The following is a 16,053-nucleotide window of genomic DNA, read 5'->3' on the forward strand; positions in this document are numbered from 1 at the left end:
CCAGACACCACCACAACTCGTGCGGCAGAAAATGCGTACTATGCTAATGCATCGGCTTGGTCAAGTACTTGGTCTTTGTAGCACCAGTATTCCAATCTAAAATTCGTTGACCACTCGAAGGATTATCCCCTTCAGCACGCAGATGTATGTTAATTGCCTCGATGTTCAGACGTGCAGTCAGTGCAGTGGAGAGTACGTAAAGCAGGTTACAAATTATTTTACTGTGGACCCAATCCTGGACCTACAGATGTCAAAGACCGTATGTAGACACAGAACATCCAATCCAAAAACATCCGCATAAACGACAGCCGCTCGTTAAGGCCAAACATATATGGTGTCAAGCATGAAGCATGTCCCGCACAGCCGCGGACGCAAGGGCCGGAAATATCGAACAGAAAACGAGCCCATCAAACACCGTGATGGTTAGCGGACAAATAGTCAGTTCCACTACGCGCACGATCACCGCGCACGTGCATACATTACATATTTAAACAGTCCTGCACGTCCAGGCACAATCAAAGATGTAGAGCACATACACTCTGCGTGCTCGTTTTAAACGGGCGCAAATGGAAAGGAGGCTTAGCCCCTACCAGTCCAGGCACCCTGCACTCAAGGAGAGCGTGAAAGGCCAATCATGCGCTGTGCTCCCCGGACGTCGCCAGGAGCCCTTAGATTCAACCGTCCCTGTGCGTGTTAAAAAATCCTCAGCAGCAATTTACTCCGGCGTCTCGTAGCCCTGCGGGTACTTGGACGCCCAAGCCCATTGGTGCTTGCACATGTCGTCGACATCGTACCTGGCGTGCGGGCAAATGGCCAACAGGTCAATCAATGGAGGCCGTCCAGTTTTGAAACCGAGAAACTGTCCTGCGTGCATGCATTTTCACTTCTGGCACCCAACCAGCCCTTCCCCCTAAGTCGATGATTAGCCTGGAGCTTCCAGGTCAGCCAAGGACCCACCCTTCTCCTTTCCAAAACACTTCCTGCAGCCAGCTCCTCATCTGCGTCCAGGGACTTCAACACCAGGCCCAAGCGGAAGCCTCCAGTTGCCTATCCTACACTTCAGCCTCCCCTACACATCACAGGCTCCGTATGCCACACTTACTTGGACTTCCAGCCCAGCTCCTTCTCCGCCGTCTCCGTGGCCGCCCACACCGCCACCGAGTCGCCTGGCCGGCGATCCATCAGTTTGTACTCGACCTTCTTGTCGCTGGCGGCTTCGAAAGCGCGCACCATCTCCAACACCGAGGATCCTGGGAACCCACGGAACACGTTACGAATACTCACAAAAAAATTTACCAGGGCGAGAATACGTGTACATCAACCCCGGCCCTGAAACCCCTACATGAGGACATGGTGCCACCCAGAGCTGCCTTCTATCTTCCACGACTCACTAAACCGACCCAATTCTTCCCGCCTTGGTCCTGTGGTCGTGCCACGGCTGTCGTGCTCACCCTTGCCCGTTCCCAGGTTAATGGGTGTGCAGCCCAGGTCTGGAGTGGCCAGCACCTTGACCACAGCGCTGACGTGGCCCTCCGCCAAGTCCATTACGTGGATATAGTCGCGAATGGCGGTGCCGTCGGGGGTGGGGTAGTCAGAGCCGAACACGCGCAGGAACTCGCGCTGACCCAGGGCCACCTGTCCAGCCCATGGTGTAGCAGACGAAGTATGGGCATAAATGTCCTGATCAAGCGTTCTTGCTTAAAACTAACCCGCATTTGCCATGCACGCGCCAGCAAACGCAATCTGTCATGCACCTTAATTAAGCTGGGCAAGCCACCTCTTCGGGTGCTGATTGGGAAGCTGGCGGATAAAGGCAGTGGCCTGAACGGGGACAAGCGTTTCTGACACTCATATCGCCAAACCCCAAAACCAACGCCTGATGTGTATACGGAGCACAACCCCTGAACCGCCTTCGCCCCCAGATCTAGTACGGTGCAGGCGCTTCCTAACCCCACCTGCTGGATGTACGGCATGAGGTTGTTGGGGATGCCCACGGGGTGCTCGCCCAGGTCACCCGACGGGTGGGCCCCAATGGGGTTGAAGTACCTGTTGAGGGCGCAGGCCGGGAAAAGAAGGATTTCATGATAACGACCGCAGTGCGCGCGAGTGTACAGGCAATGGCATGTGACTGCCCAGTCGCACCCGCTCTTACCTCAGCAGCAGGATGCGCCACTCCTTGTCGCCGACGGCAATGTCGCGGAACATGTCCTCCTGTGCGGGTGAACCGGAAGAGCATCCAACGCCTCAATAATCCGACTATTTGCAGCTGTCTAGACAGGAGAATGAAGGCGAGTATGCTTCCGCCTGCCCGACAGGGTAGCCAGCGCGCAATGCTGAATCCCGCAGGATCGGTACTCGACACGCATTAAGGCTGTATAAAGTAAAGACTAACAATACAGTGGCGTGCAATATGGGCTTCTTCCTTCAACACATTTGTCAGGTTTCCCACAACCTTCACTATGAAGGTGCGGCTGACGACACAATTGTACTTCACATCTGACGTTTGCGTGAAGTCACGACGCAGGGATCACAGTGCTGACGGGACACAACTCCTCCACGCACGCTCCCGGCCGTGGCAACCCCAGTCATGAGCTCCATAATCCTGAAGCCGGTCGTCAAACGTGCGCACCTGGAACAGCTTCGTACGGCCGTACGGAGAAATAGCCTTCAGGGGGGCCTCCTCCGTGATGGGGACCTTCTCCGGCAGGCCGTACACGGTACAGCTGCTGCTAAAGACCATCTGCAGGGTGGTAGCAGGTGGTAGCAGGTGGAAACCATCAGGCGCCACTACTACTTGGGTGGATAACCCCCAAGCGGAGCCTGATGAGAGCTGTAGCCAGCACCCTTTACTTCGCAGTGTACGGAGGGTAGGTGGATGGAATTGGAAAACTTCAGTGCAGTCCTATGGCCTTTCTGAGAATCTTAGTGCCTACTCGCAACCTACCCACAATGATGCGTCAATCAGGGTGCTTACAGTCAAAAGCTACGATGCACGATGATGCACGAAGTTACCCATTTTACCTTCATCTTGCTATTGCTATCACGCGTGGCCAACTGTAACAAGCACAGACGCGCTTTAGCCCAACGAAAAACGATGGCTGGAGAGCAACCTTAATTTGCGTTAGGTTCTCGGTGCGGAGTTAGCATCCAATGTCCTAACCATGTCGCTTTCCTTCCAACTCACGTTCTTCAGTTTAAACTTCCGCATAACCTCCAGCAGGATGACGGTGCCCACGAAGTTGTTGTGGTAGTACTCCAGCGGCTTCTCCACGGACTCGCCCACGGCCTTGAAGCCGGCAAAGTGAATAACGCAATCAAAGCTGTGCTCGGGAGTCGAAAACGGAAGGGAGGGGGCGTCGGCATCACGCCAGTCAGGGGTCGGGCCACTAGGGGAGCGCAGTTGCTGCGGGGGTAGCAATTTATAAGATTCTTAGCAGGTAACCTTGCTGCGTGGGTGGACGTAAGATTGAATTCGTAACCTCGCAGGCTTACGTCCAATAGGCGCGCATCTAGGCATGGACAGCAGGCCACTCACGTCTCCTTCTCAAAGATCTTAGTCAGGCCTTCTTCATCGTTTATGTCGCACTGCAGGACGAGGGATCATGGGGTAAGGGAAATAAGCAAGATTCACTGCTGGAACCAAGACCCAAGGTGAAGCCGAGGACGGGAGTGTGACATGACGCAGCAGAGTAGGAACGACATACATGCAACTGATGGTACGTGCTCCTGTAACAGTCTTCTAATCCATTGGCCAGGCTACGCCATGCGTAACAGAAGGTACACCATCGCGGCTCATGAGAAACCCTGGCACTTCCGTGCATTGACAGTAGCAAAGCATCCGGCAATTTGCAAGAGCAAGTTCCAATAAGCTGAAAGAGTAACAAATTGTGCTATGCAACCAAAACTCGAGGGTAAGGGTTCCCAATCAACTCGGCCTCTTTCCCCGGTACTCCCCGCTGCGCTGGAACCCCCACCAGTTTTGGTCCAGGTCTGCATACCTTGGTGTAAGTCATCTTATCAGCTTTGTCACCAGCCAGCTTTTTCATGTGCTCAAACACACGCGGGAAACTGTTCGAAAGGTTGTCGATAAGATGCACCTTAGCTCCATGGTCCAGCAATACCAGGACTGTGTGGCTGCCTGCGGACATGTATCCCAAGTTTTACCATGACAGGTAGTGTTTAGAGAGCAGTGGTGAAAAGCTACTGTTAACGAGTCAGTTGCTAAGTGCGATCTACGTTAAAGATCACTCGTCGAAAGGTCTACCCAACCTATCATGACAGCTGTGACCCACCGATGAAGCCAAGGCCACCAGTCACGAAAATGTTCTTGCCCTCAAGAGACATCCTATCGACAATGTTCAACTCAACACAACTACACAGGAAAGGTCTCCTAAAGAAAATTCTTGTAGTTACGACGCGTGATAATTGAACGCGTCGCAATGTCTAAGAACACAGGCCATCGCTGCAGTTGCTCTTACAATTGGCTTGACCGGACAGCCGTACGACGGCCAGCGACGAGCGACCTCAAAATGGAACCCGTTAGGAAAGGTCCTTTCTCTTGCTCCACGGGGCTATCTCTACCATTTTTTCTGGTGAGCAAGGATATGTTTGCAATTGTTTATCTGCTCTCCGTTAGCGACGGCGCCTGCCGGCGGCGCTGCAGTCCGGCACTTACTGGGCATTTGGTTGTCTCGCAGAACCTCTAGGACAGAAGACTTGGGAGGCGTTTTCAGCCGAGGACCAAAATGTCTGACGGGTAAGTTTACAGGTGGCAGGATGGTCTCTTGCCATGGAAAGTTGCATGGACTTGGATAAAAGTCATGGCAGTAATGTATAACATGTATGCATGCTCGCACTGAATACTAATGTCCGGACGCCTCGGAGCTTTAGTCTGTCTACAGCAACAAAGCCCACGACTTTGTCGCTTCCTTTTGCTCATCATAATGTTGTATTGTTACCTCCTATGTTGCTTGCAGAGAGGCTGCCCCCGCGGTTGTGGAGGAGGCCGCCGCCCCCGGCGAGCCCATGGACATAAACACGGCCGTGCAGATGGTCCTGAAGAAGGCCCTGGCGCACGATGGCCTGAGCCGTGGTCTGCATGAGGCATGCAGGTACGAAGCAGTTTGAATAATGCTTGCCGGTGATCTGCTGTGTTTGCGGTTGCCCATATTATTACCCGCACCTATGTCACCAGCTGGTGATCCAGCTGGATATCCTCGGCATGCATGCAGCCTAACCCACCTGTGTAAGACTACCACCCCTTTGTGGGTACTATTCCCTACACATACTGGACCGGAGAGATGAAATGATACGAATCCATCATCCTATCATGGCGTGCAGGGCCATTGAGAAGGGCCAGGCGCAGCTGTGCATCCTGGCCGAGGACTGCAACCAGCCTGACTACAAGAAGCTCATCGAGGCCCTGTGCGCTGAGCACAACGTGAACCTGATCTCCGTGCCGGAGAACAAGCAGCTGGGCCAGTGGTGCGGGGTAAGTTATGGGTTTGCTCCTTGGAAAGGTCAGGTGGGCGGTTGATTGTAGGCGGTCCTTTGATGGTTGCGATGGCATCTAAACGTATCTGCATGTGCCAAGGCACAAGGGCGCGCCTCAATGGCAGGATTTTGGCCTTAGTCGGAGACTGACAACTGCTTCCTCGGTTACCTCTGTTGTGCAGCTGTGCAAGATCGACCCCCAGGGTGAAGCCCGTAAGGTGGTTGGCTGCTCGTGCGCCGTCATCACCGACTACGGTGAGGAGACCGCCGGCCTGTCGATGCTGCAGGAGTACCTCAAGAGCCGCTAAGCGATCCCTAGCATGGGAGAACCCGGCTCCTGAGCGCGGCAAGTCCATGCAATGGCGTTACTCGGTCATTGTGACAGCTGCCGGTCGACCGCATAATCACAAGTGACTCTCGTCTGCCGCACGAATTTCCGGCCGTAGCATGTGGGTTGCTTGTAAGGTCGGGCTATGGAATTGGCGACACTTGCCTTGTGTGTTTGGTTCCCTTCCACGGTTTCTGACAAGCCGACTTAAGGTAACCTTGGAAACCTTAAGTCGATGACTTTGGCAGGCGAACGCCATAGTTCAGATCCAGGAAGATACTAGTCACAACCGGCCCAAACCTCCGGACGAATTGTAGCCAAAAGGCGTGTTTCCAACAGTTGGAACTGAAGGTTTGGGTTACTAATGCACTGCACTACGTACATGCACACAGATGTCATCCATTTCCAGAATGAGATCCAACTTATACACTTATGTGTACCACTTATCGTGCAGCATTTCTATAATATCACACCGTTAATTAGTCCTCAGCATATGTAATCTCGCACCATACATCAAGAGAAAGTGATGCGAAAGCGATGTTCCCGCGTAGAACACCATGTGTTGCCGTACGTGCGCTCATACTTCGGTATGAGAGTACGCTGTCCCCATATGCGTCACCAAAAAGCTTCCTACCATGAAATCATATCCAGTTGCCCGTGTGCGGTCAATGTTCCTGCCGCCATGCGCTCCAAAAGTTGAGTCGTCATATATGTGCAGCAGGCCAGCAGATGCGGTAATTATGTAGGGGGAAGCCCCCTGCGGTACACGTGCAGGCGGCGTTGCTCCATCAAGCTATTGCGTGATTTCACCAGATCTCACTCATGCCATGCTTTGGAACGCAAACCGACTTGACCTCGGCCAGCAGGAGTCTCTTCCTCTCCTCCTGCCTAACCGACATGGCCATAATAGATGCCACTCGGTCTGGGCGGCCGTGCTCATTCAGCCACGCAGACAGCTCCGGCATCTGCGGAGGTGCAACACATGCAACACATAGCTAACCTCGGTGCCAGGCTCACTTCATCCCATAATTACCCCTTATTAACATGCACATAATGGTGCTGGTGTGTAATATGTGATGCGCGGTCATCTGCGGTTTAGTTTTAGCGTCCTTCAGCTTCAACGTCCCTCAGCTTGAGCCTATATAGCGTGGGGTGCTGTCATGGTCATCCTTTCGAATCCGCTGCAATTCAATTAATTCATGAGACTGATGTAACCATAATCGTATGGCTAAACAGAATCACAAGGGTATGAATGCGCGACTGAGGCGCCTGCTGGCCTTGAAAGTGGAGACTCAAAAGATACAGCTACGCATAGCAATAGAGGCCCGACCGCCAGCGCATAACCCCTATCGTTTCGACATAGGCAAACCAATGAGCATTTTAGTCCACTCCCTGCCCATAAGCAAAGTTCTACGTACCGTCATGTGGCGGATGTACCTGGGCCACCTGGGCGCACTTCGCCGCCGCGGCTGCTGCGATACTGACCGCCAGCGACCTCCCAACCACCATATCAGGTGGTACACCAAGACAGCGCCAAGCCATGCGCCGTGGAAACGGGAAAGCATCATCTCCAGCGCTTCACCCATTACGCGCTCGACTTTTGTGTCGGTGCATGATTGTCAAGTCGGATGAAGTCCGGGCACCGACATATGTAAACATAAAGCGATGCATACCCAGGGGGAACGGCGGCCGGCATGGGACAGCATTTTGTGAGGGCTCCGGAGGCGGCAATTGCACGGGGAATACTAGTGTACGTATGGCCGTTAGTGGTCGCCGGCAGCAAGCTTGTTACTAACCGTGACCCCGCGCAATGATGGATGACACATGGCAAGGCCGCATTACGGGTACGAGTTTCCATAAGGCCACTACGCCGCCTTACGTGCATAATCCCGTTTCAGCGTGTTTCAGCAGATCCGTAATCCGTGTTTCAGCGCCCTTCTGATATTTTCCTATTTCTGCCTGCATATATGGATAACCGATCCTTGTCGTAGTCATACACTTGAAGGATATAGTTCTCCACCCCAACTTTACAATGGTTAGGCAGGTCAGCAGGTGCGCGCCAGGAGATACAAACAGACGGACATGCAACAACTGCGGTCATCAGCCAGCATATTAACCGACTTACCGGCCCCGTTCTTAAGAGTCACACCCGAGAGCAGCAACGACTGATGTGCAAACACGCGTACTGCTCTGCATAGATCTCTCCAGGCAGCCCAAATGCAGCTTTCAGGCGCCAAGTGTCTCGATTTTGCTAAAGGCTGCAGCGGCGCTGATTTCATACTTGCCGCCGCCAGTGATGCATGACTGGTGTTCCCACTATTTAGCAATTGCTGCGGCTGCTGCGGTGTTTGGCGTGATACTGGGACCGAAGATGATGACGAGACAGCCGGCCAGCCCACGAATGGGGCCGCGGGCGGTGTTTCAAAATCCGCTTGTCGTTGGGGCAATGATAACGATGAGGCGATGAAATGCATGTCAGTCGCAACGAGCATTACTCCGAGAACGATGATGGCGACGACGACGGCAGTAGCAACGGTCCCGATGCCTAGACCACCTGCAGTAGTCACAAAGCGGGCATAAAAAATTGCAGAAGTAGAGGCACACAAAGCCACACCCTAATGAGAAAGTAAGTGAGGCGCGCGAAATTGGTGCTTCGTTACTTGGCATCAGCCTCGGACAATAGCACAGTAACTTTCGCCTGTCTTCTCACTGCGTTTTTTTGGAAACTGGCATTGGCGTGGGTTTGTCCTTGATACTCTTACGGTACTGCTAGAGGTTTAGTGCGGTGGATGACATGGTGGCGTGGAGGGCCTGTGTGTGTATGTATGTATGTATGTATCCATAAGATATAGCCTTCTTAACAATGACAGCTGAAGGTACATCAATGAACGGCTGGGAGGAAATCCCGTGCGCACTCACCTAAAGGTACGTAGCGGCGGCGAAGGGCAACCTTGAGCTCTTGGGGCTTCGAGGTTGACACCACATGCCCTCCAGGCGATATTGCCCCCTTGGAGGCCTCTGCCTCCCCTTCCGGTGAAACCCGCTGACCGGCGCTACCCCTAATTGATTGCACCGAGCTCGTTGTCTGAGCTCCAGGGGCGGATTCCCATTCCGCACTCGCCGCCCCAGAGCATTGCGGCTCGCCACCACCAGGTTGCGACAAGCTCCGCAACACAAGTTTTACCTCGGGAACTGGGGCCCCAAACCCCGTCAACCACCGCGTCTCAGCCTGCTCCGCCCCCCGCACTGCTTGTACTGGCGGCCCAGCTTGACCCGCCTCCACCAATGCGGGGTTCGGCGCCCCACCTGCCATTGCTGCCGGCGGCATGCCGTTGTCGACAGTCCTTGCGTGATGAATGCCCTCGCAGGCAAGCATTTGGATGACTGGGAAAGCCAAGTTCACAGCCGTGGCTACATCCTCCAAGGGGGGATCGATGCTGCAGCCGATAACCGCATCCAGAACGTCTTCAGCGCAGTCTCGAATTAACCGCAGACGGTCGACCTGCTGCTTCACGCTAGGATCAAGGGTCACCTGCTGGGAGTGAATGCGGTATAACTGTCTCAACTTGATACCCGAAGGTTGTTGCATTGCGGTTTACGGAGGACGGCGTTCACAGCCCAATCGTTTGGTGGTAAGGTACCTCGCTCATGCCTCACCATTATTGCAGGCGGCGCTTGCTTCTCGCAGCGTGAAGTTTTGGGCGTGGAAGCAAGAGTATGGCTTGAAAACTGAGATAGCAGGTGCAAGCCTCTGCATGCCGAGCCCTGGAGCGTTTGAAACGATGCGTTTGGCGAAAATTCTGGTCAAACTTCAAATATATAGTGGTACATGTTTTTGGATAACGCTACAGACGTAAGCGGACACCATAGAGACCAGCAGTTGCTCGGTTTACTCGGTCGTCGAGGTCGTCGCCGTACCACCCTCCAAAACCTACCAGGGACGGAATACATTTGGGGCGATGTTGGAACTGTGCATTTACACGTAAAACCCTTAGTGCTCTGGCGACGCATTGAGAACTAGGGTTACTAATAGCAGGTCCAGATAGCATGAGTAAAACTACTGGGAGGAAAATCTCGGTCCATTTACTGTGACCTGACACCTCATGAAACTCACGTTCCCGATCATGTCGAAGGTGTTCCCCAGGAATCGTACACAGGACCTTACCCCGCAAAACTATCCTTACCTATTAAAATGTCTAAATCTTAAACCTAAAACCCTAAACCCTGCGGATGGGTTTGGATCCGCAGCTGTTTGTTAGGTCGATCAGCTGCCGTGGTTCTTGTTGGCTATAGGTTGTCCATTACAGCATTCTAGTTCGGATCCGAGCTCTGATAGGTTGTGGCTCGATAAAAACATAATAATGCTAGGATTCGCCTTGGATACGGAAACATTTGCTCTTACAATATGCGATGGAGGGAGGAATAGGGGTCAACCTCATACAATGGTAGGGCCTCACACCAACTGCAAACAAATTGAATCAGGAGTATTCTTCCCTATACCGCCCATGTGCAATACTAGCGAGTTGCTCGGCTAACGTGCCATTAAGTCGTAAACATACGCACAAGCACAATTAAACTGCCAGTCCCATTAAGCTTCGTTTTCGAGATAACAGCATCAACTCCACCTGCACCACCCTAGGCGAAAACCAAGACGCAGAGTTCATTGATGAACCGATCCCGCGGCTATCTTCCACCCAATTACAAGCTCCACTGTAACTTCCGCGTTCGGTATCTTTGCAACAGTTCAAATATCTGTTATAAACATAGGGAAGGAAGCACACGAATTTATGTACATGGGAAACACACGCGCTCTTTTCATCTGGTACATGTTTAAGCACAATGCAAGAGCTCCTCCATTAATACACCGCGACAAACACATCCTGTGCTAAACCATTGTTCAGGAGAGGCGAGCCCACTCCAACCCTTGTAATAATCAGTAACTATGTTAAAAAAGGTGGAGCCATACGTGTGCCATATACTCATGCCACAGCACGCAGCATGCTTTCCATAAAATTCCGAAATTTAGCATTTGAAATGTGCATTGTACGGCGCTAGGAACTGAAACTCAACGGCGAGCTGCCGCCCAGCGAACCACCGACCGTTCATGGCTGCTTGAGCTGCTGACGCCGCCTCGACACTGCCGCACTTGAGGTAGACGCAACCCTGCAAACGGGGATGGGATAGGGGCAAGTGCCGCCGAGGGCAGGCAAAAGGAATCACGGTTAGCACCCCGCATTGGATATTTCCAGAGGACGGTGTAACCGCAGCGCGCCACGTATAGAAGCAGCGGCGAATGCACACATGTATAATAATACATAAAGCGACGAGTGCGCCAACCCGCAGAGTTTTCCACGTAACGCCGGGTCTAACACAGCCCCAAAACCAAGGATGCGTGCCGCGCACGCCCATGCCTACGGCAAAGGATGTATGATGTGAAGCAGAAGCCACGTGGCAATGGTCCTGTGGCACAGACTTGAGCTTTGGAAGGAAACCTGCGCAGAATCGGGTTCATGCTGCCCAAAGGTGTTTCTTGCAGCGTGTCGAACGCCTGCATCGTGTCGGCGTATATGATAAACCTGCACGTAACAAGATCTCCAAGTTTGGCTGCTTGCAACCCGCCCAACATGCTTTTTGGACCCTGAAAGCTTTGATTGCTCGTTGTTTTGCCGCTGCTGCATCGACGGAAGTGTAAGACCTGCAAAAGGAAAGACAACACCACGCGCACACAGAACGCATGCGAGACTGGGAGCCAGCCACAACCCTCATTCCACGAACACCGTGGGAGGCAAAGACCTGCGGACAAGCGCCAGCCCGGCGGGGGGCTTTTAACGTACGAAATCTTCTTCCACGATTCTTATAGGAGCAAGACATGTAACAGAACGCGCTCTGCACAACCGTCACACACCGTCACAGCCCGGCACACGCGTTGAAACCAAAACGCCGGTGTGGACATTTCTGGATGCAGCTGGCGACACTGGAGTAGTAGGTCGAGAGCAGCTGGGGCCAGATCGCTGACCTGACGGAGGGCTTGGCACTTACCTGGTGGGCCACGCCAAGCTATCATTACCTGACCCGGGCGAGCCACCCCGTAGCACAGGGGCGCGCCCGAGTTCGGGCGCTGATGCTCGGCAGCAGCAAGCATTCCGGCAGCGGCACAGCACTGCGTGTGATTGCGCATGTGACAGATTCAGCTTTCTTCATTTGTCTGAACGTGGAGGTTAAGGGTCCGGTTTCCTGCCATGGAAGCTATGGCGGCTTTTGTGCTGGAGCTTTATTTTTCCCATGCAAAACCACCACTCTTTTCAGCCGGTTTTCCGGCAACAAGTCACGCCGCACCTTGCTGGACTTGTCTACGTGAATGTGCACAACGGCACCGTACTTGGAGCACTCGTCCTGCACATCCTGTGCAATTTCCTCCGCCCAGTCCTGCCCCATCTCCTCCTGCGCGGCCGCCGGGTCGAACATGTTCTTGATCAGCAGACAAGGCGTAGGAATGGGGGACGCCGGTCCCAGCACGCTCTGAATCAGCCCCAAGCTCGGGTCCAGCTTGGGCCCAGCAAGAACCGCTGGCGCCACCGCCAAAGCTGGTACGCTAGGGACCGGCAATGCGGGCGCTACGGGCTGCAGGCCTGCCGACGAAGCCAATCGAGCCATCAGAGCCTGTCGCCGGTCCGACGTGAGCTTCAAGCCGCCACGGGCTTCCTCCTCATCAAGCTCCCCTACGCGACAGCGGAGCAATAGCACTGTTCGTGTGATGCCGAAAAACCGAATGCAGGATCCCTTCTTCCATTTCCATGCCATGTACAGCAGCAAGGCTAGGTAACAACTGAAGGGAGCTGTATCGAAATTACAATTCCATCGGAATCACAGTTTCAAAACGCCGATGTACTTACCGATGCCGGAGTTGTAGGCTTGCTCCGGTGCCGCAGGAGCCGCAGTACCTGCCGCGGATGGCGGTGCAACAGGTAGACCCATGCCTGGCACAGCAGCTCCTGGCACCGCCAGCCCAAGCCGGGTCGCCAGCTCCTGCGGTAGCGACAGGGGAACACCGCCTGGCGCCCCAGCTGCGCCGGGCAGCTGCAGCGCTGCACCTCCAAGACCACCTGGCATGATTGGCGGTGGTGCAGGCAGGGCGCCTGCTGGTGCAGCTGCAGGCGCATTCGGGGCTGGTGATACTGAGGACACGGACACCTTGAGCGCCGACCCTGCAACCACTCGGCCGTTCCAGTGCTCCACAGCCTTGGTCGCGTCCAGTACGTTTGCATACGTCACGTAACCGTAGCCCTGGGCGGCAGACCACAAGTCAAAAGAAATTGCGAAAGGTTCAAGTAATCCCAACGAGATCAAATTTGGCTGCTACGGCCAGCATCCGTTCCGGCCTTGCAAATACGCCAGGTCCACTATGCTCCCACTCTACGGAAGACACCGTGTTCGCACAACCCGATACAGACAGACATCCCGCAAGGACTACATTAAGGGCATGTGTCAGGCATCCTCTGTACGAGCATGCAGGATGGCAAATCGCACCCTCTGGGTTGATAGACATAGCCTTTCATATTATGCCGGACTCTTGGTGCGCTAATGCCTGTGCGACTCCGTTTCACCAAGCTCTTCCACTTCCGTCACATGATCATCAGCCTCACCTGGGACCGACCCGTCGCGTCCCGCACGAGCTGCACGTTATCAATCTGGCCAAATGGTGCAAAAAGCTGCTGCACGTCTGCCTCAGCGATGGCCGCGTTAAGGTTTGCAACATACAGCTTGCAGGGCCCCACAGGCAGCGTGTCGTTGGGTCCAGTGACACCAGCTGCGCCAAGAAGGCTGGCCGCCTTCAGCTGGCTCTGCTTCGCCTGCTGCTGGGCTTCCTGTTGTGGCAATAACAGCGCGAGTGTAAGCCTAAACTTAAGTCCTAACCACCTTGTAGCCACAATTTGCCTTAGGTAAATTGAAACGTTGACAGCCCAGCATGTAATCTCTTTTCAGAGCCACAACCAAAACCCCACAGAGTGCAGAAGGCGCAACCCATGCTCAAGACTACATGTCCACGCTTCACGCCATCACCTAGCTAGATAGGTGCTCACCCAGGCAAGATTCTTCTCGTGCTCCGAACTCTTGACCATTATTGCCTGTCCCATAAACACCGTGCCAGTGAGCGCCACAGCAGCAATCACTTCTTCCACCTTGCTGAACTCGATGTAGGCAAAGCCCTTGCTCCGCTTTGTCGTCTTGTCTGTGATAAGTTTAATGTCCACGACCTTTCCGACCTACCGGGGGAATGTCCAGCAAGCAGTAAAGCGAAGTGAGGTCATACGGTGTGCCAGAAAGGCTCGACGTGAGACGGCGACAACCCATCAAAAACATGCCCTTGCATTGATGTATTCAGCCCAGCTGAAGGTAATGCCTAGCTGAAGGTATTACCTTGGAAAACAGTTGGTAGATGTCGCGCTCATCGGCCTTCAGGTTTAGGTTGTAAGCGAAGGCGGTGCGGGTTGAGCGCTCCATCTCCCGCAGTTCCTGTTAGAAGTGAATCGGCGTATTAACATTTCAGGTCTTTGCGTAGCACGCCCCTGAAAGAGTCCCCCCTCACCTTTTCAGCCTCCCGCGCAGCTCGCACTTCCGGCGGCGTCCGCTCTCGTTCGCGCCTACATAGGCACATAACTCTTTATGTCGGTAATGGATGACTGTGATATTGGCCATCGCGCCACATGGCTCCTGACCATGTTCAACAAACCCTCCTGGAAACTTTAGCACTTGGCAGCCTTGTTGAACCAACCAAAACATACCTCCTTTCAAAGGTGGGATCACTTCGCCTGCCACGGCCGTCGAAGTCTCGCCTAGGCTCTCGTTCGGGATCTCGCCGGTCTCGTCGGTCCCGCTCGCGGCTGCGGTCACGTTCCCTGCGCTCGCGGTCATCCCTCCGGTCCCGGTCATCTCGTCGATCCCTATCATCCCTGTCACGTCGTTTGTCCCGGTCACGGCTACGGCTCCTGCTGCGCCGCCTCTCGCGGTCCTTTTCCCGGTCTTTATCGCGGTCCTTGCCAGTACGCTCTCGGCTATCCCGCCTATCTCTTGGACGATCCTCTGTTCCATTTGTTCCAACTTGTGCTGGCCCAGGCGCAGAAGCTGGCCCCTCAAGCTGCTGTTCCAAGTAGTCCCAGTCCGCGTCGGCCATGGCTCACTGGTAACCGCGAATACAAATCAAGGAGCTGGAAGAAAGCAGAACGGAAACAGTAGTTAACTCTTACAGTCAAAAGTGTATAAGGTCGATGCGTTGAAACTTTTACGTTGTTACTGACGTACGCTTCGGTCTTCAGTTTACTAGGTGTTCCGTTGATTTACTTGGATCCATCGCTTCAAAATCAGACCATGTAAAAAGCAACCGCTGTGTCCTCAAGGTGTGGAACTGCAACTCTCACCAGCGAAGCCTACATGATGCCTACTTGATGCCTACTTATCCCCAATACCTGTTGCGAAATCACCTGCCGGAGAGGCTGTTAAGATATAGGCGAGTGGAACTGTGTAGGTAAAGCCAACCTTAACCGTTACAGGTATCACAGAACAAGCTTTCAGTCAGAACATCATCTCCTTTATACCAAACATTCCATCTTATCTGTCGTACAGCCGTTAGTGTTCTGGCCGGAAGTCAACACTCCCCCTCGGACGGAACACTCGGGCGAATCCAACTCAACGAACACCCAGCCCTTCTCGAAACTGCACGAACTTCCCTTCCGGTAACGGCTTCGTGAGGATATCCGCTACCATGCTGGTAGTGGGACAGTACTCAAACTTCACCTGCCCCATAGATACCCTCTCACGCACAAAATGATGAATCACATCGATGTGCTTCGCACGTTCCGAAACAATCGGATTCTTTATCAAACTTAATGCTCCCTGGTTGTCACCCCAGATACGCATCACGTCGATCTCACACCCAAACTCGGGCAGAAGTTTCCTCAGCCAGAGCGCTTCGCGAGTAGCTAGGGACGCCGCCATATACTCGGCCTCCACAGTCGATGCTGCTACAGTCGGTTGCAACCGACTCTTCCAGCTGACGGCTCCACCGCCAAGGATAAAGGCATATCCAGTTGTCGAACGGCGGTTGTCTCGATCCACTGCCCAATCCGCATCGGCATAACCCTCAATTGCCTTGCTGTCCCTGGCAAAACATAAACCGAAACTCGCAGTCCCCTTCAGATATCTCAGGATATCCTTAGCAGCCTCCCAGTGAGCCT

The 16,053-nt window shown here is 53.8% G+C and overlaps 4 protein-coding genes across 4 annotated transcripts; 1 reads left to right on the top strand and 3 right to left on the bottom strand.

Moving 5' to 3' along the window:
- Window positions 1–194: 194 nt before the first annotated feature.
- Window positions 195–4,437, bottom strand: VOLCADRAFT_77596 (uncharacterized protein). Its single transcript, XM_002957484.1, has 10 exons — window positions 4,293–4,437; window positions 3,999–4,138; window positions 3,536–3,585; window positions 3,185–3,320; window positions 2,630–2,740; window positions 2,153–2,211; window positions 1,956–2,046; window positions 1,452–1,635; window positions 1,103–1,250; window positions 195–793 (listed from the first exon to the last, which is right to left on the bottom strand). The coding sequence occupies exons 1-10, from the start codon at window positions 4,342–4,344 to the stop codon at window positions 694–696; spliced, it is 1,071 nt and encodes a 356-aa protein (XP_002957530.1). The 5' UTR covers window positions 4,345–4,437; the 3' UTR covers window positions 195–693.
- Window positions 4,438–4,566: 129 nt separating this feature from the next.
- rps12 (component of cytosolic 80S ribosome and 40S small subunit) lies at window positions 4,567–6,043 on the top strand. Its single transcript, XM_002957442.1, has 5 exons — window positions 4,567–4,592; window positions 4,698–4,756; window positions 4,977–5,111; window positions 5,341–5,492; window positions 5,677–6,043. The coding sequence occupies exons 2-5, from the start codon at window positions 4,746–4,748 to the stop codon at window positions 5,799–5,801; spliced, it is 423 nt and encodes a 140-aa protein (XP_002957488.1). The 5' UTR covers window positions 4,567–4,592; window positions 4,698–4,745; the 3' UTR covers window positions 5,802–6,043.
- Window positions 6,044–6,627: 584 nt separating this feature from the next.
- On the bottom strand, window positions 6,628–9,410 carry VOLCADRAFT_98589 (uncharacterized protein; the record flags this gene model as incomplete). The annotated part of the gene is made up of 3 exons (XM_002957485.1): window positions 6,628–6,786; window positions 8,870–8,985; window positions 9,128–9,410. 3 exons carry the CDS (start codon window positions 9,408–9,410, stop codon window positions 6,628–6,630), a joined length of 558 nt encoding a protein of 185 aa, XP_002957531.1.
- A 796-nt stretch (window positions 9,411–10,206) lies between these two features.
- On the bottom strand, window positions 10,207–14,323 carry VOLCADRAFT_84128 (uncharacterized protein; the record flags this gene model as incomplete). Its single annotated transcript, XM_002957486.1, has 6 exons — window positions 10,207–10,984; window positions 12,158–12,604; window positions 12,998–13,105; window positions 13,465–13,642; window positions 13,883–14,085; window positions 14,240–14,323. The coding sequence occupies 6 exons, from the start codon at window positions 14,321–14,323 to the stop codon at window positions 10,844–10,846; spliced, it is 1,161 nt and encodes a 386-aa protein (XP_002957532.1). The 3' UTR covers window positions 10,207–10,843.
- Window positions 14,324–16,053: the final 1,730 nt, after the last annotated feature.

This window comes from Volvox carteri (genome assembly GCF_000143455.1).
Source record: "Volvox carteri f. nagariensis unplaced genomic scaffold VOLCAscaffold_74, whole genome shotgun sequence".
In the NCBI taxonomy this organism is placed as follows: Eukaryota; Viridiplantae; Chlorophyta; class Chlorophyceae; order Chlamydomonadales; family Volvocaceae; genus Volvox; species Volvox carteri.

What these genes read in the sequence shown, in the direction of transcription:
- VOLCADRAFT_77596 (XM_002957484.1), bottom strand. Translation starts at nt 4,344, where the DNA reads ATGTCTCTTGAGGGCAAGAACATTTTCGTGACTGGTGGCCTTGGCTTC. An exon ending in GGAAGTTTAAACTGAAGAAC is followed by an intron (nt 2,741 to 3,184) that starts GTGAGTTGGAAG and finishes ACCACCCTGCAG; the next exon opens with ATGGTCTTTAGCAGCAGCTG. An exon ending in TCATGCCGTACATCCAGCAG is followed by an intron (nt 1,636 to 1,955) that starts GTGGGGTTAGGA and finishes TGGGCTGGACAG; the next exon opens with GTGGCCCTGGGTCAGCGCGA.
- rps12 (XM_002957442.1), top strand. An exon ending in GGTCTGCATGAGGCATGCAG is followed by an intron (nt 5,112 to 5,340) that starts GTACGAAGCAGT and finishes CATGGCGTGCAG; the next exon opens with GGCCATTGAGAAGGGCCAGG. An exon ending in GCTGGGCCAGTGGTGCGGGG is followed by an intron (nt 5,493 to 5,676) that starts TAAGTTATGGGT and finishes CTGTTGTGCAGC; the next exon opens with TGTGCAAGATCGACCCCCAG.